The following is a 27,411-nucleotide window of genomic DNA, read 5'->3' as shown; positions in this document are numbered from 1 at the left end:
CCTGCTAACCGCATGCGTGACACGCATACGCCACCACCATCCTAGAAAGATTTGTAAAACTGAATCTCGGAACCCTAGGAAGACACTTATTCCCAGTTGGGTGGTAAAGAGTTAAGGCAGGAGTCAGACTTAAGAGGCCAGACCCAACTGAAACTGGATGGCACAGGGCGAAAGGGAAAGGATTGGAGCTATGTGTGAGAAAGGACTAACAGGGCAGAGGAGAGAGCATTGGAACCATTCTTCACTGGAAATACTGCCCCAGAGGAGCAAAGAAGAGTGTGCGTTGCCCTGTGCTGGAGACCAGGAAATCAGAGTTATAATTCTTAATCCTGGAGGATTAATTCCATTAACAAGTTGTGTGACCTTGTACAAGTGCCTTCCTTTCTCTGAGCTTTCTTGTTTCCTTATCTGTACAGGGAGGAAATTGACTGGAAAATCTCTAAGACTCTGACCTTCTCTGGGTGTTGGAGGCAAAATCATAGACCATAGGGCAGTCTCAGTGACTGCAGGTAGCCTACCCCTTCACACCACCCATCTGCACTGCTCTTCCCTGCCACACCTAGGACAGCAAGAAACTAACAGTCATTCATTCCTGGATGCAGCCATTCAATTGACAAGTATTAGGTACCTACTGTGTGTCCTGTTCAGAAATGAAATACACAATGTCCTACCCTCAAGGAGCATAGTCCAGTGGGGAGAGGGGACATGGGAATCAATCATTATGATAGAATTGGATAAACGCTATGCATGATCCATTTCTGTGCACAGTAAACTGGAATTCTACTGTGTGTCATGTGCTATGTTGTAGTCTTGGACATATAGTAACTGTTTCCCCCTTTACCCTTTAGGAACTGAGGCAGAGGGAGGATGAGTGACTTACTCAAGGTCACCTGCTAGTACTCACAGAGCTAGTCCTAGAATCCAGATCTTCCCCATTCAAAAGTCTTGGGAGTAGGAAGGTACCTTGAGGCAAAGCCTGGATATCTGATCTTTGGGGGTAGGGGACAAGCACACTGCTCCGCTGGATAGCCCTGCACCTCATTAGGGCAGAAAGGCCACTGCCTCCACTCTACACACACTCACTTTCCCAATCCTGATCCCTTATCCATGTTTCTGCTGTTCCCTTTCCAGGCGAGGTGAAGGTGACTCTGTCTGCCAGTTGCTTCAGAACTATCCAGCCTGCATAATCCTCCCCAGATCAGTGAGTCCATCCTCCCTGCCCAAACAGAGGAAGGGTGTGCTCTTGAAAAGGCAAGGGTGTTCTTTCACTCCGGTGGCAGAGGAGGAGTGGCTCATTCCAATATCTCCCATCTGTGCTTTTTGGAAAGTCCTGCCTCACAGCTAACTCTGATCCTTCTACTTCTGGTTTCATTCTCTTCCACCTCGTTCAGTCCCAGCTGCAGACAGAGAACAGAGGTCCTACCTTGCCATTTCCTAACCCAGATAAAATCCTCACACTCCCCATTTAGTTGTATAATCTTCCTCCTGTTCCCACCCCCACAGCCTTCCCTTTCTCACTTCAGGGGGCTTTGGAAGAGAGATAGGCCAACTCTTTTTGGCCAATCCCAGAGCACCCAAGATATAAAAGAACACCACCGCCCCCCATTCACACACATTACCCTTCCTTTAAAGCCCAGGGAAAAGAGGGGCGAAGGGAGGGGTCTTTGAAGGAGCCAGCTGACCAGCTGGTCACCATGGCAACTGGGCCTGCTTCCAAAAGATGAGCCTTGCTGGGGTGGGTGGAAGCTGGGAGTGGGAGAACAACTAAGAGAACTAGAAAACACCAGCATGGGGAGGGAGGGGGCATGGAGAGAGAGAGAGAGAGAGAGAGAAATGCTGCGAGGGACCCAGGCTCGAAGAAGACCGGGGCTGAGGAAACAAAGTCAGGATCCTGACCACACCGTGGCCTAAGTCAAAGTTCCCTGGCCATCATCTTTCCAGATGATACCTCACAGTCCCTCTATTCCTGAAGTTTCCCCAGAAAGGCTTCCTGTCAGAGTGTAGGTTAGGTGCTGGAAGCAGTGGGTGACTCAATCCTGACCTCATGTGGCCAGAAAAGGGGCTGCGACATAGCTGTTACCGTTCAGTGCCAGACAGGGCTGGATGGGGTAGATTTTTCCTTAAACTCAACTTCTGTATGAATGAGAAGTGTGGCCACAGAATATTCCTGAGTTCTTGTGTCCTTGCAAAAGGCTCAGATGCTCCAAGCCCTTAGGCCTTCCTAAAGGAAAAAAAACCACTGAAAAAATAATAAGTATTGATGAGGGACAGGAGAACCTGGCTCTGCACTTTGTGTTACCTTAGGAAAGTCCACTCACCTCTCTGAGCCTCAGCTTCCCAACTTTAAAATGGAGATAGTGCCAGGTTTTGAACCCCAGTGGTCTGGGTCTGAGTTTAGGACTGTATTTTTATTCTGGCTTTTGAGAATAGGAGAGGAACATGTCAGAGGAGGAAGCTGAAAACCTGAAATCACATGACCCCAAGGGAAGAAGATGCCTCAATTTCCTTGGGCTTTTCCCTAATCACTTCTTACTGCCTCATGCTCAACATATCCTCCCTCTCTGGTCCTCCAGGGAGATGGAGAGCAAGCAGTGGGTCATCTCCTCCCATCTGCTCTCCCCTCTCTCCTCTCTCTTTACTAACCCCCTCCTCCCAAAGACTAGGTACTTCTCCTCTCCCCAGACCTCTTCCCTTCCCATTTCCAGCTCAAATGGAAACTTTCTTGCCCTTCACCCCCCTGAGTAGTTGGTCTCACCATGTGCCGCCACAGCACCTGTTCTCTCTCCTGTCTTAGCACAATCACCGTGTTTTAATTGCCAGGGAGCTTTTTGGAGGTTGGAGTCATGGGGCAGTTTTGGTAGTGGTGGGGATGGTGGCTGGTGGGCTTGGTGGTTGGTGGATATTACTGTCACTGTGATACTCGGTTTGGCTTCCAGGAGAGAGAACAATGTCATACATGTATGCGAAGTTCCATACATGTTTGTCAAATGGATGAATAAAATGAGGTTGCATGAGGAAGGGCAGTAGGGAAGCTGGTTAGTAGCTGTCTACATTCACCCCAGGATTCTTCCCCCAATGCCAGAGATAGAAAAGGATGCTCCCTTGGGGATGATCTTCTAAAGGCATTGCTAGCCCATGGTCAATGGCACTTGGGGCAGGGGGGAAATCACAGGGTAGGGGGTAAATCATGGGGCACTGGTTTGGGGCTTACCATGTGGGTGGGGTTTGCCTATGGCCTCCCTGGGCCCAGGGAAAGCAGGGATAGGGAAGAAGGAACGATGTGTTGGCACTGGTGCTGGGGTCGGGGTGGTCAGCTCAGCAGTGTGGCCCAGTATGTCTGGGGCCTCCCTATCCTGTCCCCACCCCGAGGAACTAAACTTCCCTGACAGGTGGAGGTAACCAAATATTGTCACCACCGAGACCAGTGCTTCACCTCTGTGAGGAATGACCACTCTGCTTTTTTAGACAACAAAAAATAATAATCAACCTCCTTCTTTTAGACAACAGTCTTCCTGAGAAAACCCACTTCTGAAAAACACATCCTTATGTCCAATTCTATGTGATCTGGGAAGTTCAAACAAAATCCTCTATCCAGGACCCAAAGGGAGAATCTGTTCTCTAAAGACAACGAGTGTCCCTTTCCCCTCCCCAAACTCCTGGGAACTGGTAGACAAGTCGAGAGAAATGGAGAGAAATAAATGGGAGATAGGAAGCAATGCTTCCTGATCCCACCAGCCACGTGCCCAGTCCCCACAAGATGCCTAGTTTGTACAATTAATGAATACTTATTTAATAGTCCTGGTTGGTGTGGCTCAGTGGATTGAGCGCTGGCCTGCGAACCAAGGGGTCTCCGGTTCGATTCCCAGTCAGGGCACATCCCTGGGATGTGGGTCAGGTCCCCAGTGAGGGGCGATCGAGCAGCGACCACACATTAATGCTTCCCTCTCTTTCTCTCTCCCTTCCCCTCTGCCTAAAAATAAATAAGTAAAATCTTTTAAAAAAATTATTTAACAACAAATGAATGAGTAAATGAATGGAAACAATAAATGAAGAAATGGAGGAAGTGAAGGAAGGAAAGAATGATTGGAATTATGAATGGAGTGAAGGAAGTGGGAAAAAGTGAATGAATAAATGTACGGAGGGACGAATGAATGAATGGAGGGAAGGTGGGAGGGTAGAAGGCGGACGGACAGATGGATGGACGGACGGACCGATGGATGGATGGATGCATGCATGATGAATGATGAATGGGTGCATTAACGCAGGGATGAGTCAGGACGGGGTAACCCCTGACTCCAGAGGGCGGTGTAAGGGGGATTCCGGAGGGCGGGGTTTCTGTCCGGAAGCGCCTGTCGGGGGCGGGGCCTGAGGGGCGGGTGGAGGGAGTGCGTCAGACTCGGCATCCCGGCTTCCCAGAGTAGCCACTAAGGTGGACCCCACCAGCGCTCCGAGCCATCCCCGCGCTTCTCGCTGACTGCTCGGACCCCCGCAGCCCGGGAAGGACGTCATTCCAGGCCAGGTGCCCGTTCCGCCAGGCAGACCTGCAACCCGGAAAGACAGTGCGGCGGAGCCCGGAGCCGGATCCTGCTTGGACAGGGCCCCCGGGGACCGGTGTCGCGGGCATGTCGGAAGCGCGCAAGGGGACCGAAGAGCCGGATGAGAGCCAGTGTGATTCGGGTATCGAGTGTCTGCGCTCTCTGCGCTCCCTGCCCTCCCTGCCCGAGTCCACCCCGGCCTCAGCCTCCGGGCCCTCGGACCGGGGAGGCCCCCAGCCCTGGACCCATCATCCTCCGGGAACAACCAAAGAGCCACAGGGGAAGGAAGACACAGACGGGGAGAGGGCTGACTCCATCTATGGTTCCTCGTCGCTCACCGAGTCTTTGACCTTTTGGGGAGGCCCTGAGACCGAAAACCCATCCCCAGGCTCGCCGCCACCTCCAGTTGGGGCGCTGAGCCCTCAGCAGCTGGAAGCACTCACTTATATCTCTGAGGACGGAGACACGTGAGTATGGGGGCTAGGCTGACACGGCACCCCTTCCCGATGCTAACTCGGAGCCTCCCTAGGAGAAGCAACAGGCCGGTTACCCACTCTATGATAATCCCTCAAGGCACCTGCCCTGGAAGGGGCAACCTCTACTCTCTCTTCCAAACTCCAAACTTAACTCTCAGCCTCCTTTTGCGCTCTAGCCGGGCCCAGAGCAGAGGACCTGGAATCGTCCCTCTGCCCTCCCTTTTGGAGGAGGGCAGAGCTGGCAGGGCCCTTTCCAGGCACCTGGAGCCCCAACTTGAATCTTGGCAACCTACCAATAACCCACCACTAGGAAGAGAAATTCCCCTGACCAGTCCGGTTGGTTTTTTTTGTTTTTGTTTTTGTTTTTTTCCTCCCCTCGCTGGGGGAGAGGGCATCCTTGCTTGGGCAATATCTGGAATTCCCGGCCCCTGACCTCAGAATGCCCTGTCTGAGGGAACAAGAGGTGCCAGTTACAGGCCGCCGATGGAGGCCAGGAAGCAAGCGGTGAAAATATTGCCAGGGTGCAGAGCCGATGCTGGCCCTGAGGAGGGGTGAGGTGGTGAGCGAGGTTGGGGCACTCTGGCCCCAGCAGACTGATAGGCAGCTGGGTGCCCTAACTCACTTCCTTCTCTGCTGAGAAAGGGGAAGTGAGGGTTGGAGTCAGCCTTTTATCTCCTGAGCAGCCCCTAGAGTCCCCCTCACTATCCTGTCTGACTCCCTTACTTTACCAGGTGGAGTTTGGTGGGGACTGGGACAGGAGACAGTTGAAGTAAGAGGCAGCAGTGCGAAAGGGCCAGTTGAGGATTTTCCCCTCAGAAAGAAAAAGCCAGTTAGGAAAGGGGGTGGCTGGGATTTGGGAGTGAGAAACAGAGTGGAGGGATCTGAGGTTCTAGATCTGGGATGCTGAACAAGGTGCTGAGAGGATGTAGAAGGGGCATGCCCTGTCCTGACCTGCTTTTTGGAAATGGAAGGGTCCTAATCCTGAGACCTTTGACAAAGATAACCTAGAGACCCAGTGGGCAGGAGAGGAGTGACCCCAGGCCTTTTGTATTCTGTGCCCAGATCACCAGCCCTCAGGCCCAGAACCAAGATTTTGGAGGCTCCTGTGAAATGCCTGTGGCTGACCTTTGACCCAGGGAGTGGGGAGTTCTGGTGCTGCCCTCCTTTGTCAGCCTCTCAGCCCAGCCTTTACTGCTTCTAGTTACAGACAGGTGTTGTTTCTAGACTCAGCAGGGGGAGGTGTCAAAACTCCGCAGGGGGTGTCTTCCCTTGGAAGTGTCTGGGGTGTGGGACAAATGGAAGTAGGAAGAGGAAGTGGGAGGAGGGGAGACTGAGGGAGAGAGGGAGGTGGCTGCAGGAATGTGACCCAGAGAGCTAGTCCTGGCCGAGGGGATTTCCAGAGCAGTTCCTCCCTCCCTCCGTCACTCTCTCCTGGGCCTCTCCCGCTGCCGCCTCCCCCAGGCCTGCCCCGCTCCTGCCTGAGCAGCCCCCTCCCCAGCCCAAACAGGCCTTTGAGCCAAACTACCCCAGTCACTAATGCTTCAAGGCAGCTGTACTGGCCTAGACCCTCCAGCTCTGGCTTTCATTTTCCCCACCTGATGTGGGGAAACCCCAGCACTGGAACTTCCCCTCCCAGCTGCCCTCCTAGCCCTAGGTTAAGGCTCTTTGTCCCCCAACAAACACATTTTCTGCACTGCACAGACTTCCCCTTGGAGGTGCCAGACCCACCAGTCTGTGCTGTCTGAAGAGTGGCCCTCTTGACTCACTCCCCTGTCGGGGGCAGCAGGATAGGATGTTGCACTTCTCCTTGCTCCTCATCCACGAGCTTCTGTTTCCTCTCCCTTGGCACATACAACATTGAGTTCCTGGGATCGGGGTGACCCCACTCCTGCCCCCTCTTCTCTCTATTGGGATGGGGGTAAGTGGGGAGCTCAGCCCTGCACACCACCTTGGCACTACCCTAGCAGCTTTCAGTTGGGCTTTGGAGCTGCAGATTGGCGGGGCCTTGGGGCCAGAGGGGAGCGGGGTGTGGGACAGGAAAGACCTTGGCCCGTCAGCACCCTGCCTGCACTCTCACTGAGCCAAGGCCCTCCTTGAAGGCCAGAGATGGGGACTTGGAGCCTCCATCTCCCAGGATCCTGGCTCCCAGAACCAACCCTCACTTCCTGGCCCAAACTCTCACTTCCTGCACCTATGCTCTGAGTGGCCTCTTAGGGATGTATTCCTTCTAACCCCAGGACCCCAGGCCACTCTCTTTGGCCTGGGCCCTGACACAAAACCCTGCCCCTGCCCTCCAGGCTGATCCACCTGTCCGTAATTCACGAGGCCCCAGCTGTGCTGCACTGTTGCCTGGCTTTTCTGCCCCAGGAGGTCCTGGACATTCAGAACAACCTTTACCAGGTGGGAAAGGGTGGGCAGTGCCCAGATACCCGTATCTGCCCTGGCAGTCATGCCAAGCAGCCACATGAGTGACCTTAGGTTGCTTACTCAGGAAACTATGTGGCAGACACTGAGCTAGAAGCTGAGGATACAAATATGAGTAAGGCACAGCCTCTGCCTACAAGGTGCTCGAGCCCAGTCTAGGGGACTTGTGTCTACAACTAGTTACACAGCATGGTGACAAGAGTTGTGATGGAGACATATACCAGTGGCTGTGGCATCCAGTGCCTGTGGGGAGCAGCCAGGGGAGGGTTAATATAAGTGGTGATATCTGCATGGAGCCTCCAAGAGGAGTGTGCTAGGTGGAGACTGCCTGGTGACTCCCCTTCCTCTCCCCAGCCCCTCTCTGTCACCCAGTCCTTGAGGATAACAGAGGTCTCCCTAGAGGGTGAGAAGGTAGACCCTGCCCTTATCTGTCCCTTCTCCAGGGGCTAAGGGAACCTACAGGAAGAGCAGGGGGCCACTTTCCTTACCCAGCATCCAAGATAGGGGTTGCAAGAGCTTGGTGGGGGGTGCCAAAGGGAAGGGCTTGGTAGGGTGGCCTTGGAAGACGAAGACCATAGCCTCTATAAGCTGCCCTTAAGGAAGGTGCTGGCAGTTGTCAATTCCTGTGCTCACCTGAGCATGTCCCCAAAGGTGGGAGCATGCTGCAGTGGCCCTGTGACCCTCTGTTTGTGCCTACAGACAGCACTCCATCTGGCTGTACATCTGAACCAGCCAGATACAGTTCAGGCCCTAGTGCAGAAGGGGGCCAGCCGCATGCTACAGGACCGGCATGGTGACACAGCCCTGCATGTGGCCTGCCAGCGCCAGCACCTAGACTGCGCCCACTGCCTGCTGAAGGGTCAGCCAGAGCCAGGCAGAGGACCAGCTCACTCCCTGGACCTCCAGCTGCAAAACTGGCAAGGTACACGGGGCAGCTGCAGGGCCCAGAGGAGACAGGGTCCCCACTCTCAGGGAAGGGGAGGCGGTGGCTTGTACATCAATGCACCTCCAATTCTAAGAACATAGATGCACAGTACATATTTGCCGAATGAATGAATTTGATTTAGAATTTACTTAGAACCTGCTATGTGCTAAACAGAGAGCTAAACCTTGCCCTTAAGATATGTATTCTGTTGTAACAAAGATCAGTAATTCATTCAACAAAAATGGACTGAGGGCCTCTATGTGCCAGACACTATTCTAGGAGGTGGGCCTGTATCTGTGAGTAAAACAGAGAATGATTGAGACAGACAATAATCATAGGAAATGGGTTCTCGAGCAGGTTAAAAGGCAGTAAGGGCTACGGGAAGGTAGACCAGAGTGAGAAGAACTGGCATCGGGGGAATGGGGATTATATGTGATGAAACAGGTTGGCCAGGGAAAGTTCATGAAGCAGGGACATTTGAGCATAGACTTGAGAGAAGAGAGGCATGTGAATCGGAATCTAGTCTCTAAGCAGAGGGGAATCCAGGCCAGAAAGGAGAGAGCAAAAAGACGAGCGGAGCACACAGGAGGAAGTAGCGCTGGGGAACGGCTGGGGGCATGAGGATCCCAGAGGCCTCTGAACAAGATGGCTTTGGGCAGGTCTTGAAGGCAGGCAGAGTTAGGGTTAGAGGGGATGGGGAAGGCAGGCTTTTGGGGGAGAGTGTATGTATGGGGGTGTCACTCAGCAACCTGACCCCTGAAGCATGAAAGTTTCAATAACATGACTGAAACAGTGGAAACTTTGCATTCCTTTCCCCTCAGACTTTTGAGGGGGTTTTTGGGTTTGTGTTTTAACAGCTCTATGATCAGAGTTATTGAGTGGGCAGTCGGTCCCTTGGGGCCGAGGGGTAGGGAGGTCCCTAAAGAGTTGGGGACAAGGAGTTGGTGGGTGCAGATCGAGAGCCCCTACGTTCCCCCCATTCCAGGTCTGACCTGTCTCCACATTGCCACCCTGCAGAGGAACCAGCCACTTATGGAACTGCTTCTTGAAAATGGAGCTGACATTGATGTGCAGGTGAGGTGGCCACTGGTCCAGCCCCCAGGTCTGCTTCCAGTGTAAGAAGTGGTGACACCTTATCCAGGGCCCAGGTCCAACATGCTTCCTCTAGAGGGCCTTGGCTGACATCCTTATTCTCCTCCAGGAGGGCACGAGTGGGAAGACAGCGCTGCACCTGGCTGTGGAGACCCAGGAGCGGGATCTGGTGCACTTCCTGCTCCAGGCTGGGGCCCGGGTAGATGCCCGTATGCTCAACGGGTGCACACCCCTGCACCTCGCTGCAGGCCGGGGCCTCAAGAGCATCTCATCCACTCTGCGTGAGGCAGGCGCCGACTCTCTGCTGCGGAATGTGGAGGATGAGACGCCACAGGACCTGGCTGAGGATGTAAGAGGCATACACTCAGCTCTGCTCTCCAGTCCCTCCCACACCCATAGCAGAGACAAGTGCTGCCACGGCTGGAAGGGCTAAGAGGTTAGGGTCCTGGGTACAATCCAAGGCTCTGCCGCTGACCAACCGTAGGACCTAGAGCAAGCTACTGCCCCTCTCTCAGCCTCTTTTTTTAGTTGGCCATGGCCCAGGGGCCCAAACTTGGACTCCTACAGGAGCCCTGCAGCTGAAGTGGATCAGTTAAGCAGGCCAGATGTAAGACAGCAGGGTGTTGGGGTCTGTGGCACCAGAGTCTCTTCCCAAAGCTCACTCTATTCAGCTTCTGCAAATAGTTGCAGAGGAGGAATATGGACCCAGTATTTCCAGCTCTTGGGGATGTTTTGAGAGGTGAAACCTAGGTTTTCTGTACAGTCTGCCATTTTTCAATGTCTGATGTAAAAAATATTCAAAATGTTTTGTGAGTCCCCTTCCCCCTCACTCCCCCCAGAAAACCAGACCCACAGGCTGGGTTGCCTCCTTGATCCTTCTTATCTGTAATATTCAGGGATTTCCTTAGAGAGTGAGGGCTTGCCTAACTCTCAAGCCCAGAGGGGCCACCATTTAGGAAATTAGTAGGAAGATTTGTTCCCTGCTGTTCAACTGTCTGTTGATAGGGAGGAAGTGGCCCAATAGGTCTCCCCAGCTTCCTTCCCCCACCACTGCCTTTTCCCCCGGCCCCAGCCCTTATCTTCCTTCTCTCCACTCTCTTTCTCAGCCCTTTGCTCTTTTGCCCTTCGATGACCTGAAGATCTCTGGAAAGCCGCTGATGTGTGCCGACTGAAGCCAGGGCAGGGTCTGGGGCCCTGGAGGCTTCACCTCTTCCCACCTGGAAGCTGGAGCCACAGTTGCTGCAGTCTGGGCCCAGGCAATGTGCCCTCTGGAGTCCTGGGGACTGCTGGGGCCAGCGCAGTCCCGAGCTGAGAGGAGGGATCACAAGTAAGGGAGAGCCAGCCGGGAAGGAAGAGCTTCCCAGGTGGATGGAGATTCTTGGAAGAGCCCCCGCCAAAGCCCCAGGTATCCTGGGTGAAGCCTCTTTACCTCTCTGGAAGATGACAGGGGCTCTTGTTTCTACCCATGTTGGGTCAACCTGAAACTGCCAGCCAGTAGGAAAACAAGGACTCTCCGGAGTGAGGAGAGAAATGGAAATGAGAGCGAGCAGGGCCCTGAGGGCTTCCATCTCACTGCTGTTGAGGACTGCTAAACACTGTTGTTTAAAGATCTGACACTGAAGGCCTGGACTGAGCTTTGGGGAAGGGGAAGTTTCAATAACATGACACTAAAAAGGCACAGACTTCTAAAAAGTTCCCCCCATAGTTGTTTTGTACAAATGCATGCCTGTGCACATTGGGGATTTTTGGACAGGCGTGCCCTGTGATCTTGTGGTAGAGGCAGAAGGAAATTGTCACCTGAGCAGGGTAGGACCTTGCTAGGTAGGGAAGGAGGGCTAACAGTCTTCAGTCCTCTGTGTCCAGCACAGACCTTTGCCCTTTCTGTGGAAACACAGAGAGACGGAGGAAAAAGAGAAATAAGGAGACACAAGTGGGAGACCTCACCACTGCCTTGGAGGTTGCCTCCTGGAGGAGCCTAAGAAGGAGGGCCAGCCTAGGGAGGGTGACACGAGGGACCTGTGGCTTTTTAATGTTTCTTCTCATATTCCACACATATTTAGAGGCCCTGTTAGGTCAGACCTATGCTGGGATGAAGAATATGGGAATAAACAAACAGTCTCCAGCTACTTGGAGTATATAGTGAGTGAGGCAGCCATTAAAATCATAAACGTCTATTTCCATATGATATGTAAATATGTAATTACAAGTTGCAATGGATGCTGTGAAGGACAAAAAAAATAGTGGAAAGAAGAACAATGGAGAGGGTGGAGGGCCAGATTGTGGGTGGTCAGGCAGGCTTCTGAGTGTCATTTCAACTTGGACGTAAGGATGAGTAAGGGATGGGGGGAGAGGCGAATTAGAGGAACTGAGAACAGGCCAGTGGGACTCCACAGGGGATGGGTGAGTGGGAGAGGAAGACTAGGGCCAGGTCATGCAAGAGCCTTGAAGGTCATGGGCAATGGGGGGACAGAACTGCTGGCCCAGCCAAAAAAGGGAGACATCTTCCTGTCAGAAAACGGTAACATAAGGGGAAGTGCTTGGGTCAGAACCGCAATGTCCCCGCCCCTAAGATGGCAGTGCCTCCCCGCTCCTCGTCAGATCTATTGGAGATGAGAAGCAGGGGGAGGCACAGGGCTTAGGGCTCCCCACCTCCCCTGCCCAGCAGCAAACTCCCGGGCACCGAGCAGCATTTCCCTCCGGGCCGCGCGGGGGCGCTGCGGCCCGGGGCGCTGCGTGGTCGCGGCAGGGGGCGGAGGGGCGGCCGCGGGCAGGGAGGGAGGCGGGAAGATCGCGGCACTTCCGCTAGCCGCTGGCTCGCTGGCAGCTTCTGGAGGCGACGGCGGGAGCGGAGGGACCGCGCGGCCCGGGGCCTCGCATTCCCCGGCCCCCCTCCGCCCCACGCGGCCCGGACCATGGTTGCCAGGTGGGGGGCTCCGGGGTGGTGAGTCCACGTGACCCAGCCCCGAGGCCACGTGACTGCCGCTCCTCGGCCGGGTGGGCCGGGTGGGCCGGGTTGGGACCCAGCTGCTGAGCGGTGGGCCCACCAAGCGCTACGCCGAGCCAGCCGAGCCGGCGGGGCCGGTTTGCGGCGTGGACTAGTGCTTTTAGGGGGACTTAGAGGGTGTCACGCGGAGGAGCTGGGGAACCCCAGGGCTCGGGAACCTGGGGGGCGGGGGGAATGAGGGGGCACCGCCTCTGGCCGGAGCAGCCGGCGAGCTCTGGAGGGAACAGAGGGAACCTGTGTGGCCGGAGGGGCGGGTCCGTCCCTGGGGAGGGAGGAAGCCTTGCCTGGACGGCGCCGGCCCCCCAAGGCGAGAGAGAGGTTCTTTGTCCCGGCCGGGCTGCAGCTGAGGGGGGCGGGGAGGTGACTCCGGGCTCTTCTCTAGTGTGGTCTCCTCTGAAGGACCCAGCGGATGATGAACTGTACCCTAATCCTTTTGTCCGCTGTCCCCGCAGGTGGTGGGCAGTGGTGGTGCTGGTTGCGCTCCCCTCCCTGGGCGCAGGTGGGGAGACCCCCGAAGCCCCTCCGGAGTCATGGACTCAGCTATGGTTCTTCCGCTTTTTGGTGAATGCTGCTGGCTATGCCAGCTTTATGGTACCCGGCTACCTGCTGGTGCAGTACTTCAAGCAGAGGAACTACCTGGAGACAGGTGTGTGGGGAAAGGGTGGGGGAAGTGTGCTAGGTCCATGTTGTGTTGGCCAGCTGTCCAAACAGGGATGTGGCTTGGAAAGGGAGGGAGGGAGGGCAGCAGACCCAACCGCAGGGCAGGCTGGCTGCTCTGGAGAAGATGATGAGATGCTAGGAAGAAGACTGGGGCTTGACCTTGTGTGCCTTCTTCAGGCAGGGGTCTCTGCTTCCCTCTGGTGAAAGCTTGTGTGTTTGGCAATGAGCCCAAGGCCTCCGATGAGGTCCCCCTGGCTTCCCGGACAGAGCCAGCAGAGACCACTCCTACTTGGCAGGCCCTGAAGCTGCTCTTCTGTGCGGTGGGACTCCAGGTAGGTAGGCAGGCAGGCAGGCAGGCTCTGCGTCTCTTCCTGGGTTGGGTCCAGGTCGGCTGGGTTTCTGGAACCAAAGTTTTCACCCTGTCAGTGTGCTGGTTGGTGTGTTGTGTCCATACTGCACCACTATCCTCTTAAAAGTGGTTGAGAAAAAAATTTTTCCTCCTCTTTTTTCTGTGATTTCTGCTGTCCTTTATTACACTTTCCCCTGCAATGATATATTTCATATACTGTAAACCCACTATTCCTTCCCCCACCCCATATGTGAGGTTACAAAGATGTTGACCTCATCGCATTTTTGAGTAAACGCTAATAGTTCCACCTCATATAACATGTTAAACTGATAGGTGTCCGATCTTAAGAATTCTTTCCTCCCTGAATTGGTTGGGAAAGAGGAAAATACTTGGGATGGAGTCAGCTCTAACCAATCCTACTGTGGGGACACACAGGGTCTGGATAGTTCTAAAGTTCACATCACACACATTTGATTCCTTACAAGATGAATCCAGGCTTTGGAGGGAAGGGGAAACTTCTAGTTATTCCAGAGGAACCAAAATATGTATGCTGTCCTTTTAAGTCATTTAAACAGCATTGTGAGGAAGAGGGAGGTTGTTGAGATCCTTTCTTGCCAGCCTTTTCCTTTTATCTTCTGTGTTTCTACCCTCCCCACCTAGGTGTCTTACCTGACTTGGGGAGTGCTGCAGGAAAGAGTGATGACCCGGAGCTATGGGGCCACAGCCACGTGGGCAGGTGAGCGCTTCACAGACTCTCAGTTCCTGGTGCTAATGAACCGAGTGCTGGCACTGATTGTGGCCGGCCTCTACTGCCTCCTCTGCAAACAGCCCCGACATGGGGCACCCATGTACCGGTACTCCTTTGCCAGCCTGTCAAATGTACTTAGCAGCTGGTGCCAGTATGAAGCTCTCAAGTTTGTTAGCTTCCCCACCCAGGTGCTGGCCAAGGCCTCTAAGGTGATCCCTGTCATGCTGATGGGAAAGCTGGTGTCTCGGCGCAGCTATGAACACTGGGAATACCTGACAGCAGGCCTCATCTCCATTGGGGTGAGCATGTTTCTGCTGTCCAGTGGACCAGAGCCCCGAAGCTCCCCGGCCACCACACTCTCAGGCCTGATCCTGTTGGCAGGCTACATTGCCTTTGACAGCTTCACCTCAAACTGGCAGGATGCCCTGTTCGCCTATAAGATGTCCTCAGTGCAGATGATGTTTGGGGTCAACTTCTTCTCCTGCCTCTTTACTGTGGGCTCCCTGCTAGAACAGGGGGCCCTCCTGGAGGGTACCCGCTTCATGGGGAGACACAGCGAGTTTGCTGCACATGCCCTCCTGCTCTCCATCTGCTCTGCATGTGGCCAGCTTTTCATCTTCTACACCATTGGACAGTTTGGGGCTGCAGTCTTCACCATCATCATGGTCCTCCGCCAGGCCTTCGCCATTCTCCTCTCCTGCCTCCTCTACGGCCACACCATCACTGTGGTGGGTGGGCTGGGGGTGGCTGTGGTCTTTGTTGCCCTCTTGCTCAGAGTCTATGCCCGGGGCCGTTTAAAGCAACGGGGAAAGAAGGCTGTGCCCGTAGAGTCCCCAGTGCAGAAGGTCTGAGGGACCTGAGGGGCAAAGTGAAGTAGGACCCTTTCACCATACTTTACCGTTTTCCTTTTCTACTGTAACTTATCAGAGGCGACCAGTTCAAGGACAAAGTGTAGGTATTTTCTCAGTATCACAAACCAGCTCTGCAGTTAAGGGCAGGGAGGCCAGGAGGCAGCCTTTCCTTTTGCCTTAAGTCACCAGTCTTCTAGTAGGCAGGATTCTTGAGCCCCAGGGTAGAACCATCTTCCAGAGTCTCTTCCTCCTCAAATCCCCTGAAATCTTGCCCTGTTAACACTGCTATGTACCTCACATGTGCTTGTCCCTTGCCCTAAATACCCACCCTTCTAGCCTCTTTCCCATGCCCTAAATACCCATCCTTCTAGCCTCTTTCCCAGAGACCTGCATTACTTACTCTGGTGATTGTAGGTGGTATGCTGCTTTCCTAGGGTAAATGAAAGATGGTGCTCTGCTAGGGGGAGGGGTTGGGAGAGCCCTGCCCAGCAACACCACCTATGCTCCTGGAACCCTAGGCTCTGATCCCCAAGCCAGTTGCAGGTTTTGGTACTTTGGAAATGTAACTTTCTGCTCTATTTTATTTTATTAAATTGCTGCAATAGGCTTGGTCTTGTGCTTTGGTTGACAAGTACATGCTTTACAGAGGGGACTGAAAGTGTTAACATGATATATAGTTCTCTAGTCAGTGTTGTGACTTCAACTGCTACATTAGCTTTTGATGTACTACTGTGTGTATGTACCCCGTAACCTGTTCTGATGGTGAGACTCAGGATAGAGTAGCCAAGGGAACTCAAAAACTAGCCTTCTATCTACTTTGTGAGAACAAAACTACATAAAACTGCATCTTATTTTGCATACTTTAATTTCAGAACAAAATAAAAAATACACAACATCCAAACCCAATGTCAAATATGAGAAGGGAAGGGTTTGAGGCCCTTGTAACCTGCCTTGGGCAAAGACAGGAGAGGAAAAAAACCCCACTAAACAGCATAGGAAAACCAGGTGGACTAGGGCCACTCAGGGCTGCTAGGGAAGCCATGAAGACACTACACAGAGGATACAAGGTCTGCAGGTAGAAACTCCTAGTCTACTTCTTCCATGCGAGAGGCATCCTCATCACCCTCAAGGGGGGGGATCTCATCAGGAACGGCAGCACTGGGTTCTTCTGCTGTTACTTCATCTTCATCAATGCCTAAAAAGTGGGGGGTGGGGGGGTGTCACAAGAGATTTGACCCAAGTCCTACCTGTCCCCACAAGACCAGCTCCCCAAATTCCTTGTCACACTCAGCTAATGGGTACTCACCTAGACCTAGCTTGATCATGCGATAGATGCGGTTGGAGTGGGTCTGGGGATCTTCAAGTGAGAAGCCAGAAGAGAGCAGTGCAGTTTCAAACAGCAACACTACAAGGTCCTTGACAGCCTTGTCATTCTTGTCTGCCTCTGCCTTCTGCCGTAGTGTCTCCACAATGGGGTGGTCAGGGTTGATCTCCAGGTGCTTTTTGGCCATCATGTAGCCCATTGTGGAGTTATCACGAAGTGCCTGGGCTTTCATGATACGCTCCATGTTAGCTGTCCAGCCGTACGTGCTAGTCACAATGCAGCAGGGTGAAGACACAAGTCTATTGGAGATCGTCACCTATGGACAGGCATAAAAACCTTAGGTTATATTAAACCAGATCACCACTTCCATATGAAAGAGTATTTGAAGTTCTATTCTCAAAATAATTGCCTAACCTTTGCCAAATTTCAACCTTAAATTTGTCTGCTTGAGAGCGCAAGGTCAGATGGCTCTAAATTAGGTTGCTTAAAACCACTAATTATATAACAACACAAGATTCTAAGGGAAACAATCCAAAGGCATCTGTTACAAAACAGATCAGCCCCAGAATTGCTTACCTTCTCAACCTTCTTATCCAAGATCTCTTTCATGAGTTTGCAGAGATTCTCAAACTTGGCCTTGCTCTCTTCCATTTTCTTCTTCTCCTCCTCATCCTCAGGTAGCTCCAGGCCCTCCTTGGTAACCGAGACCAAACTCTTCCCATCAAACTCCTTGAGCTGCTGCACACAGTACTCATCGATAGGCTCTGTCATATACACTACCTCAAAGCCCCGCTTCCGTACTCGCTCCACAAAAGCAGAGTTGGCAACCTGCTCTTTGCTCTCACCTATAGGGTTATTAGTGAAATGTGACTCAGACAAAATCTTCATACCATCAGTTCCCATGAACCCGATTGAGGGCCCCCCCACACCCTAATCCCTACATCTCTAAGGAGAGGCTTTAATTAAGACCCAGGCTCCAACGCACCAGTGATGTAATAGATAGACTTCTGGGTCTCCTTCATGCGAGAGACGTATTCCGAAAGAGAAGTCATTTCATCTCCAGACTGGGAGGTGTGATAGCGCAGAAGCTCAGAGAGGCGCCGGCGATTAGTTGAGTCCTCATGGATCCCAAGCTTTAAGGGTGGGGGTGGAAAAAGTCTCATTTGCAAATAACCTCTTACCCTCTCTTGTGAACGGGGGAAAAAAAGAAACCCATTTTAATTATGAAGTAAGCAAGCATTTGCTGCCTCCTTACCTTTAGGTTTTTAGAGAATGCCTCATAGAATTTCTTATAGTTCTCCTTGTCTTCTGCCAGCTCAGAGAAGAGCTCAAGGCACTTCTTAACAATGTTTTTACGAATGACCTTCAAGATTTTACTCTGCTGAAGCATTTCTCGGGAGATGTTCAGGGGCAGGTCCTCAGAGTCAACCACACCACGGATGAAGTCTGCAATCACAGGAAAGAGAGCTCAGTTAAAAAAAAAAAAAAGATAAAAAAAGGCAGACGAATTTAGTTCATCTAAATTCAGCAGAATACATTTTTACACTGAACCTTCACTGGCTATGTTGCAGAATATCCTTACTTATGTAAGATACAGACTTCAGTCCCCGAGAATGCTTAAATCCTCATAGAACTTTACTCAACTAAGTAATATTAGGCCAAGAGGTTACTTACTGAGATACTCCGGTATCAACTCATCACAGCTGTCCATGATGAACACACGACGGACATACAGTTTGATATTGTTCTTCTTCTTCTTGTTCTCAAAGAGGTCAAAGGGAGCCCGACGGGGAATGAACAGCAATGCCCTGAATTCCAACTGACCTTCTACAGAGAAGTGCTAAAATTCAAAATAAGCCAACAACACATTTCAAGGTTATGCAGAGCTTTTGGACCCAACACCAAATTATCAAACTGTTTGGAACAAAGATTTTCCCTAAGCACTAGAGAGTGAGCACTCTATAGGGCAGCTGTTGAGAATATCTCTCATCTAAATGAATCTAGAATACTACAAGCTGTATATAACACTTGGGTCAATGAGAATAGTCAAGTTTGAACCCACGATGTATAAAGTTACCATGGACACGAAGTGAGGTCACTGGAAAGGATGTCATTTCTTCACCCTTAAAGTCACAAGTAAACTCCTGTAGCGCCATGGCATTCAGTCCCCAGCTACCAACCAGCTGGGCAAGTTCCATTTGTCTAATAACAGCAACACCCTTCTACCTGTTCCTCATTGAACCGCCATAAAGGGTTGCTTACCTTGACTGCCAAGTGGTCTTCCCAGTCATTGGTAAGGCTCTTATAGAACTCTCCATATTCCTCCTGGGTGATGTCATCAGGGTTCCTGGTCCAAATGGGCTTGGTCTTGTTCAGTTCTTCATGATCAATGTATTTCTCCTTAATCTTCTTTGTTTTCTTTTTCTTATCCTTAGCACTATCATCCTCCTCATCTGAGCCCACATCTTCAATCTTGGGTTTCTCCTCATCATCTTTATCTTCATCATCTTTCTCCCCTTTCTCTTCCTCTGCTTCATCATCACTGATTTCTTTCTCTCGTTCCTTCTCCAACTGAAAGTACCAAGGACAATAGTTTCAGAGTACAGAACACCAGGAAAATAAATAAATCAAGGACCCTGCAATTCTCCACAGAAGCAGGTACCATTCATGTGAGGTTTTTTCCAGTCCATACTCACATAAAGGGTGATGGGATAACCTATGAACTGTGAGTGCTTCTTCACCACTTCTTTGACCCGCCTCTCCTCTAAGTACTCTGTCTGGTCTTCTTTAAGGTGAAGGATCACTTTGGTACCCCGGCCAATGGGCTCACCTAAAAAATGAATGAATAAATTAAAGGCACTCACAATGGAGTATTAAGGAAATGAAAGTAAATGCAGAGCTGTAGTGAAAGGTTAACTGCTTTACAGACAGGACACTGAAGACGTCTATTTCAGGTTTCCCCAAAATTCAAACCCCAACACCTTTACAGGAAAGCCAGCCTACCATGGTCAGCTCGCACAGTGAAAGAACCCCCAGCAGAAGACTCCCAGGCATACTGCTCATCGTCATTGTGTTTTGTGATCACAACTACTTTCTCTGCCACCAGGTAGGCAGAATAAAAGCCAACACCAAACTGCCCAATCATGGAGATGTCTGCACCAGCCTGCCAAAAAAAAAAAAAAAAAAAAAAGTTTTGAAAAAACAGCCAAAGAACATAGATAAATGGTGTGCCTAGCTGAAATACCATGTACCTGAAGAGCTTCCATAAATGCTTTTGTACCGGACTTGGCAATGGTTCCCAGATTATTTACAAGATCAGCTTTGGTCATGCCAATGCCTGTGTCTACCAGAGTCAAAGTGCGTTCCTGAGGGTTGGGGATGATGTCAATTTTCAGCTCTTTACCACTGTCCAACTTGGAAGGGTCAGTCAGGCTCTCATAGCGTATCTTGTCCAAGGCCTAAAAACACAAATTGCAATTTGTACAATTCTGCTTTCTTAATACCTCTTCATCCAAAAAAACACCCTTTTTTGCTATCTACTCCCAAAACAGCCTCAAATCTGATAACCCCTTAAGGTTTAAGAACCACATACAGTTGCCTTTAATATCCCATCCAACCACATACAGCAAGACAAACGTTTTTCAAATGCAAGGTTTATCCCCCCCTTCAATAGTAGACCCCACAAAATCCCCCAAAATAAACCAAAACACCACCACCCATGAAGACTGCCAGAGCACTCACATCAGAAGCATTACTAATCAACTCCCGAAGGAAAATTTCCTTGTTAGAGTAGAAGGTATTGATGATGAGAGACATGAGTTGGGCAATTTCTGCCTGGAAAGCAAAAGTCTCCACCTCCTCCTCTCCATGGTGTACTTCCTCAGGCATCTAGAATAAGAACAGTCAAAAATGACAAAGAAATGTGATGGCACAAATTTGAGACTACTAAAGTCCACTACAATTATAATGAAAAAATTTAAAAACTTAGTTCAAATTGCTTTGACCTGGGTACTATCCATTTCCAAAAGACTATAGAGCCTTTTCTTCAAAGATTTCAAGCTGTAAGCTTGGTCAGAAACCAACTGAGTGAGGAAAAACCAACATGTTTTTCAACAAAATAAAAGATCAGGGTTTTTGGAGGCCAAACTACTCTAAGTGGTCCATGGACCAAAAGCTTCAGCATCACCTAGCAGCTTCTTAAAAATACAGAATAGTGGCCCCAACCCACGTTACCTCAAGTAAGAATCCCAGGAAATCCACACGTATTTATAGCTAGAAATCACTCACTACACTTCTATTATCTTTCTTGGTACCAAATGGAGGGAAAAAAACCCAAGGTCACTAGTTTTACTGTTTAAATGGCAATGATCAGAAAGTGCTCCCTCATTAGAAATATCAGTGCGATACCAGCCTGGGGGTCCATTAAAACAAAGAACAGAGCAAAAAACTCAATCCTGACCCTTCAGCACACATGACTATAAAGCAAAGGCCTAAACCAAACACAACTAAGATGGTGGCCTTGGTCCACCGGGCCGACCCTCCTCACAGGGGGACAACCGTCAGCCAGAAACACGCGAGGAGGGGGCGCCACCGCGCAGCCTCCTTGCGCCCCAGCATCCGGGCACCTGGGCGGGGCGCTGGGCTCCAGAAGCTTCCAGAACAATCCCGGCTCTAAGGGAGGAGGAACCCATGATTAGTATTCCCCTGTCCGCCCCCTCCCCCTCTCCTTCTCCGACCGGACTGCAGGGAAGATCTGGAAGAATGAGGGGCCAGTGGAAGTCTAAAGCGTTCCTAGCCGCGGACCCTCACAGATTTGACAAAACCCGTCCCATAAACAGAGGTGGCAAAGCCAGGGCAATACCAGGCTGTGCTGAGTCACTTCGAGCACGCACACCCACCACCTACCACTCCTGCGGACCCTCCAGCCATCCGTAGCCGCGTGCGGAAATGAAGGGGCAAAGATGGCAGCATTCCAGGCCGGCGCGGCCACCACGTGCAACTGCCCACTACCCCAAGCCCACTCCCCGGCCCACCTCGGCCAGGGCGAGTCGTTTGGGGGACACCTTGCCGCCTAAACGCATTATTTGTAAAACCAAGCTACACTTGAGAGCCTACTGCCCTCCCCCGCCCCAAGGAAGGCCATCTGGTACTACAAAATCTGAGCTGTAGAGAGAGACGAAAGCAGCTCGAAAGGACCTTCAAGCCGAAAGTCTGAAGAAGACGACTGTGGCCTTACCTTGAAGGTGAAGAGATGCAAGTACTAGAGAGCAGGGACTATTTTTGGCTCACACACAGCAAACTGCGTGCGCGGGGTTGACTCAAGAGAGGGGTTGTGCGCATCCTGCCGCTCTATATAAGGCGAAGCACACCCAGCTGCCCGCCCACGGATCCCTCCGCCTTAAAGGAGGCTGTCTGTCAGCCTCGCACCTGCCGCCTCCCGCCCACCTAGACGTAATGGCCAAAGTAGGTAAGGAGTTGGCGAAGAGCGGGAGGGGTCGGTCTCACTCTCTACTTTAGTTTACGTAGTTCTATCTCCGCACTACCAAGGCATGACCCCACCAGAACTAGGAATTGGGAATGCTCAGATGACAAAGCGGTGGACATGGAATGGAAGATCTCATTGACGACCCTAAACACCTGTGGGACAGGCACCTCCACCCGTGAGTCCCAGCCTCGACGGACACCTAAAAATGGGGAGTGGGAGGCGGCCAGTCACTCCGACCTTCGCTCCCAGCCTCGACCTCCCTCCTAGAATCTGCCCTAAACATTGCTACTCTCCGATACGGGTAAGGTTTTTTGGGTTCCCTCGCCCCACCCCGCGGGAAGGTGCGGAATTCCAGGTGCAACTACGGGCAGCCCCCGCCCCCCGGCCCTCTGGTGGGCTGGAGGAAGGGCCAGAGTTTCGCCGCAGGGCGCGGTTTCGGCTGGGGGGTGGGAGGCAAGCGGCCTAGGCTGGTGAAGGGGGCGGGGTGGACTCTTTGTCCGCGTGCGGCGGAAGGAGCGAGAGTGGCTGTACTGCGATCACTTCCAGCAGTTTCCAAGCATGACTCGGAGATGGGACTCTCGCCCCGCCCAGCCCAGCCCAGCCCGCCCCCTTCCCCGGGGCTCCTCCCCGCCCGCTGCGGCCTGGGCCTCGCTTCCGCGGCGGCTCTGCCCCATCACTGTTCTGCCAGGTTTCCAGCGGTGATTGAGCGTCCCCAGTCCCCTGTACTGAAAGCCGCTGGTCGGACCCTCTTCGCCAACCTGCCGGGCCCAACTAGCCTGACACCGCCTCGGGGGTGGGGTGGAGCGTAAAGGTAATGATTGATTGACCCCTTCCTCTCCCGCATCAATCACACAGCACCCCGCTCCGCAGGCGCCGCCTTCAGCGAGCCAGGAAGGGACATGCGGTCGCTAACGGAGAGACACTGCCCAGTCTTTGCAGCTGCCCACGTGTGGGGAACGCAGAGACACGCAACCTTGCTCCAAGAGCACATAGAGCTGTTTCTCAATCTGGTTTCTTTCTTTTTTTTTTCCCTCACCCTCTTCTCTCTTTCTGTAGCTGCAGAGGAGGGCTGGCAGGACCTTTTGGAGGTCTCTCATGAAGAGGCCAGCTAGCTATTGGTTTCAGGACACCAGAACCAAGGTGATTCCAGCTGTGGCGCAGAGGCCACCAGGTGGTGCACCCACCCAGTAGCGACCTGCAAGAAGCCATGACTCTCCAGGTTCTGCCATTTTGGATGTCTTTCAGCTAATCTACCCTTGCCTTTCCAAGGCCTCATCTTGGAAGCCAGCGGGACTCACAGACCCTCCTGGAGAGAATGGCGACTCCCTGCTCTGTAGATGTTCGTCAAACTCCCTTCCTGGCCCACTTTGTCCCACCAGGTAATGCTGAGAATGGGTTCCCCCTACCGCAACCCGCAGTCCTTCACTAGCCTTGGTGCCCAGTCTTCCTTTCTTCATATTTTCTTTGTTCCTGTGTTGAGTTCCAGCGAAAAAAGGACCCTTGCTTTCCTTGCCCCACGTTCCAGACCTCATCACCCCCGCCGCCACCACCCCAACTTCATCTCTCCTTACCCATGTACTCCCCACCGTTATGGTGTATAGAAGCCTGAGGCTGGAGGATGTCAGTGAGTGTGGGAAGAGGCATGGTGCTGCTGCCAGGAAGGCCCCAAGATGCTCCATTCCTGATCGAAATCTCAAATTTGGAACATCATTCCTCAGCACACCCTCTCTTCCTCTCTCGCAAGAGGGGCATAGCTAGTTAAAAATCTGTTCCACAGTTCACAAAGAGCATTCAAAATATCTCACAACCTGTGAAGAGGTAAAAGTGAGCCTGCACGTTTTATGGACTGGGAAAGAAAGGATTCACTGACTGGCCCAGGGTGGATCAGCTCAGAGCCTTTGCCCCACTAACTCCCTTGCTTCTTGCCCTGGAGTGGGAATGCCGTTTCCCCTCTCAAGGACTCAAGTCCAAAGCAGAGCAAAAATTGCTCCGGAGGATCAGTGTCTAGACCAGAGACTTCTGGTTTCCTAATGGGAAAATCTTAAATCTTGTACCAGCACCGAAATACTACCTTTTCTCTGGAAGTCTTCCAAGGTGACTTCCAAGAAGCCTCCCCACCTGGGGATGCAGACATGTGTAAGAAGGACAGGGAGCACTCACCAGTGTGGCTCAGTTGGTGGGGTGCGGTCCTGCAAAGCGAAAGGTCCCTGGTACAGTTCTCCATCAGGGCACATGTCTGGATTGTGGGTTCAGTCCCCAGTTAGAGTACACGTGAGAGGCAACAGATCCATGTTTCTCACATTGATGTGTCTCACCCTCTCTTCCTCCCTTCTTTCTCTAAAAATGAGTAATAAAATCTTTTTTTTTTTTTTTTTTTAAGGATAGAGTCCACAGCACACTGGGGGCTACATCAGGCCAAGTGTGAATCATGGCAGTGTGGGAGAAGATAGGAGGCTTTCCAACTCAGCCTGGGGAAGAGAGCAGGCTTAGGGCTATGGCTAGCCAGGCCATGGTATAGAGAAGCATGACAAGCCACAGCCCTGACAGAGGGACTATAGTCCCGCAACTTCGAGGAAGGAGGAGGAGCTGAAAGTGACCCTGCAGGCAGGGGTCAAGTCACAGAGGGCCACAAATAACATCCTAAGACATTCCAATCCTAACTTAGGGTGAGAGAAGCCACCGAAGGCTATTAAAGATGGCTTAAAACTCCCCAGTTCTCCAGAAGCCTATTCCCAGGAGCACTTGCAATGCTGATGTTTCCAAAATACCAGTTATTCCTGACCAGGCCTCAAAGACCCAGCCCAACCTTTTGCCATATCGGAGGGCAGCCAGATGAAGCAAGACAAAGTATCACCTGCAGCTGATAGGCCTGTTGCTTGTTTTTGTATGGTCTGTCAGTAAGGATGGCTTTTTATATTTTGTTAATGTTTGGAAAATTTTTTTAAGGGTAATATTTTGGCACGTGGAAAGTATGAAATTTGAATTTGTGTTCATGAAGTTTCACTGAAACACAGCCACACTCAAACTCACTTGTTTACATGTTGTCTTTGACTGCTTTCATGCTATAATGGTGTGGTTCATAGTTGTGACAGAGACCACGTAGCTTGCAAGGTCTAAAATACTTAGTCTTAAGCTATTTCAGAAAAAGTTTGCAGACCCCTGATGTAGCTGTAGCTATAGCTAGGCAAGGTCTTGGAGGGAGCAGCCTGGGCAGAGGCCTCCTGCTGCTGTTCACACAGGGAGTTCTAGTTGGGGGTCAGGGAGACCACTGAGGGGTGTGCCTCGATGAGAGGCAATGCATGAACAAAGTATCCAGAAGCACTGGGCAGTCAGGGATTACATAATCATGGGGAGTAGCTCTAGATCCTTAACACCCAGAACAAGCAGCCTCCAGAGCTCAGCTCCTGCCAGATGTGCCCTGTCAGTTCTGGTCCTTCCCAGTTCCATGGGGCTTACATCTCTGATTTCTACAAGGAATACCCTGAACTAACATTTTTACAAGCCAATAAATAGACTTGACATTCATACATGTTAGACAGTTGAGCAGGTCTGCATAGTGAGCCTGGGCTCCATTTGTTTGCCTCAGTTTCCACATTCTGCTAGGACATAAGGAGCCTCTTGCACAACTTTTGCTCACTTTATTGTTATTTTTTGATGCTATGGCAAATGGAAGGTTTCCTTCAAGTTCTGTTTTCCAACAAGTTTGAAAGCAATTGATTTTTTTTATCAATCCTGCAACTTGATAAACTATGTTCTTATTTTTAGATTTTATTTACTTTTAGAGAGAGGAGAAGGGAGGGAAAAAGAAACATCAGTGGATTGCCTCTCACAGGCCCCTGACCTAGAACCTGGCCTACAACCTAGGCATGTGCCCTGACCCGGGAATCGAACCAGAGACCTTTCGGTTTGCAGGACGATGCCCAGCCCACTGAGCCACACCAGTCAGGGCAATAAACTACCTTCTTAATTCTTTTTTTAAATTCCTGTTTAAATTTTTAAGAAGAGATTTATTTTTAGAAGGGAAGGGAGGGAGAAAGAGAGGGAGAGAAACGTTGATGTGTTTCCTCTCACCCGCCCCAACCACATGTGCCACAACCGAGGACTGGGCCAGCAACCCAGGCATGTGCCCTGACTGGGAAGCAAATCAACAATTATTCACTTTGTGGGAGGACGCTCAACCAGCTGAGCCATGCCAGTCAGGGCTTAATTCTTAATTTGTCAGTCTTTGGTGCTTTCTGGGTACAACCCATCTACCATCTGAGAACAATGACAGTTTGGTTCGTCCCGTTCTATTCCTCGTATTTCTTATTTCTTGTTGGACTGCACCAGCTAGAACCTGCAGAAAAATGATGAGTGGAAACAATAATTCTGGGTATTCCTGTCTCATTTCTGATCAGAAAAGGAAAGCTTCCAACACTTCGTCATTGAGCATATTTACTCTTTCTGTTCCTAACTTGTAACAATTTTAATGTGAGTAGGTATGAAAATTATTTTTCTGCATCTGTTGAGAATATCATTTAAATTTTTCTTTAATCAATTTACATGTTTGACTCATAAATGACTTATTAATAGTGGGCTGAAATAATCTATTTCTATAAAGCTTTGTAGAACTCACCTATAAAACTGCCTGAGCCGATTGTTTTCTGTATGAAAACATTAACTAAAGATTCAATTTGTTTTTAGTTTAAATGTATTTTATTTTTAGACAATCTACATGACATGTTTTTTACTTAATGCCTCTGCCCCAGAAAATCAAGGTCAAAAATAAATGAAGAGTCCGAGTCCTATTTGCCCTAGTCGTGGTGTGTATATGAAGAGCAGCAGCCAGTCATGATGACAGGTGGTAGACCCAAATTGCCAAATTTGTTAACTTTTTTCCTTTTCTAAATCACCCTTAAAGAAAATCGTATATGGGGTCACCCGTCCTCGCGGTAGTCCCGAAGAGCAGCCATGCCGTCTGGATTCATGTTTTTGCCAGTAAAGAACTGGTAGTGTTTGAAATTAGCAAGGATGTGCTTCATTTGCTCTGTAGCCTCTGCCATAATAGGCTTTACTTTTCTGGTCTCTGTTCTTCAAGTTTCCCTTTGATTGATTTCATTAACTTTGATGTACTTGTAGCCTTCTTTTGTGAAGCTGGTTTCCTGCAAATGATGGTTTCTGACAATATCATCACTGGTGATTACTGCCCTGGGGGGCCCTCAGTGGAGGCATATCCACCAATAAGCAAGCATCAATGTTAACCTTCAGTGCTACTTACCATCTTCCCCCCTACCTCCAGGCACAGCCCATCTGCAACCTCCTGGACCTCCTAGATCTTGGTAGGTAGTAGAGAACATCTCATTCATGGGCGATGAGGTCCCAGCAGATGATCGTGATCACGGCTGGAAGGAGACTACAGCGGTGCCAGCATAGCAGGAGCCGGGAACTCCAGCCAGCACAGCGCTTGATAGGGGGGTGGGGGAGGAGCATGCGGAAAAGCTCAAATTTTTTAAGTCAATTTTGTTTAATAATTTTTTGGATGTTTCTTGAAAGCTTTAA

The 27,411-nt window shown here is 51.1% G+C and overlaps 3 protein-coding genes and 1 pseudogene across 4 annotated transcripts; 2 read left to right on the top strand and 2 right to left on the bottom strand.

Moving 5' to 3' along the window:
* Window positions 1-4,436: 4,436 nt before the first annotated feature.
* NFKBIE (NFKB inhibitor epsilon) lies at window positions 4,437-11,357 on the top strand. Its single transcript, XM_054568783.1, has 6 exons — window positions 4,437-5,002; window positions 7,309-7,411; window positions 8,135-8,357; window positions 9,346-9,434; window positions 9,562-9,801; window positions 10,559-11,357. The coding sequence occupies exons 1-6, from the start codon at window positions 4,623-4,625 to the stop codon at window positions 10,622-10,624; spliced, it is 1,101 nt and encodes a 366-aa protein (XP_054424758.1). The 5' UTR covers window positions 4,437-4,622; the 3' UTR covers window positions 10,625-11,357.
* A 904-nt stretch (window positions 11,358-12,261) lies between these two features.
* On the top strand, window positions 12,262-15,912 carry SLC35B2 (solute carrier family 35 member B2). Of its 2 annotated transcripts, XM_054569435.1 has the most exons (4): window positions 12,262-12,375; window positions 12,909-13,102; window positions 13,294-13,448; window positions 14,126-15,912. In XM_054569435.1, the coding sequence occupies exons 1-4, from the start codon at window positions 12,365-12,367 to the stop codon at window positions 15,062-15,064; spliced, it is 1,299 nt and encodes a 432-aa protein (XP_054425410.1). In that variant the 5' UTR covers window positions 12,262-12,364; the 3' UTR covers window positions 15,065-15,912. The 2 variants fall into 2 exon arrangements, with proteins under 2 accessions (XP_054425410.1, XP_054425411.1); XM_054569436.1 differs by lacking the exon at window positions 13,294-13,448.
* On the bottom strand, window positions 15,913-21,752 carry HSP90AB1 (heat shock protein 90 alpha family class B member 1). Its single transcript, XM_054569434.1, has 12 exons — window positions 21,625-21,752; window positions 20,130-20,276; window positions 19,640-19,846; window positions 19,392-19,551; window positions 19,085-19,218; window positions 18,651-18,959; window positions 18,063-18,228; window positions 17,644-17,834; window positions 17,374-17,521; window positions 16,965-17,233; window positions 16,371-16,704; window positions 15,913-16,259 (listed from the first exon to the last, which is right to left on the bottom strand). The coding sequence occupies exons 2-12, from the start codon at window positions 20,274-20,276 to the stop codon at window positions 16,150-16,152; spliced, it is 2,175 nt and encodes a 724-aa protein (XP_054425409.1). The 5' UTR covers window positions 21,625-21,752; the 3' UTR covers window positions 15,913-16,149.
* Window positions 21,753-26,739: 4,987 nt separating this feature from the next.
* LOC129067955 (translationally-controlled tumor protein-like) lies at window positions 26,740-27,133 on the bottom strand (annotated as a pseudogene).
* Window positions 27,134-27,411: the final 278 nt, after the last annotated feature.

Source organism: Pteronotus mesoamericanus, unplaced genomic scaffold (genome assembly GCF_021234165.1).
Source record: "Pteronotus mesoamericanus isolate MK-2021 breed Mesoamerican mustached bat unplaced genomic scaffold, CSHL_Meso_final contig_20, whole genome shotgun sequence".
Taxonomy (NCBI): domain Eukaryota; kingdom Metazoa; phylum Chordata; class Mammalia; order Chiroptera; family Mormoopidae; genus Pteronotus; species Pteronotus mesoamericanus.
Note: the sequence above shows the minus strand (reverse complement) of the source record. Positions and strands in the feature narration are given on the sequence as shown.

Bases quoted from the DNA above. Each gene is read 5' to 3' on its own strand.
- SLC35B2 (XM_054569435.1), top strand. The intron at 13,103-13,293 runs GTGTGTGGGGAA...TGCCTTCTTCAG, and splicing joins GAGGAACTACCTGGAGACAG to GCAGGGGTCTCTGCTTCCCT. The intron at 13,449-14,125 runs GTAGGTAGGCAG...CTCCCCACCTAG, and splicing joins TCTGTGCGGTGGGACTCCAG to GTGTCTTACCTGACTTGGGG.
- NFKBIE (XM_054568783.1), top strand. From the start codon at position 4,623: ATGTCGGAAGCGCGCAAGGGGACCGAAGAGCCGGATGAGAGCCAGTGT. The intron at 5,003-7,308 runs GTGAGTATGGGG...CCTGCCCTCCAG, and splicing joins ATCTCTGAGGACGGAGACAC to GCTGATCCACCTGTCCGTAA. The intron at 8,358-9,345 runs GTACACGGGGCA...CCCCCATTCCAG, and splicing joins CCAGCTGCAAAACTGGCAAG to GTCTGACCTGTCTCCACATT.
- HSP90AB1 (XM_054569434.1), bottom strand. From the start codon at position 20,276: ATGCCTGAGGAAGTACACCATGGAGAGGAGGAGGTGGAGACTTTTGCT. The intron at 19,552-19,639 runs GTACATGGTATT...TTTTTTTGGCAG, and splicing joins CATTTATGGAAGCTCTTCAG to GCTGGTGCAGACATCTCCAT. The intron at 17,522-17,643 runs GTAAGGAGGCAG...CCACCCTTAAAG, and splicing joins CATTCTCTAAAAACCTAAAG to CTTGGGATCCATGAGGACTC.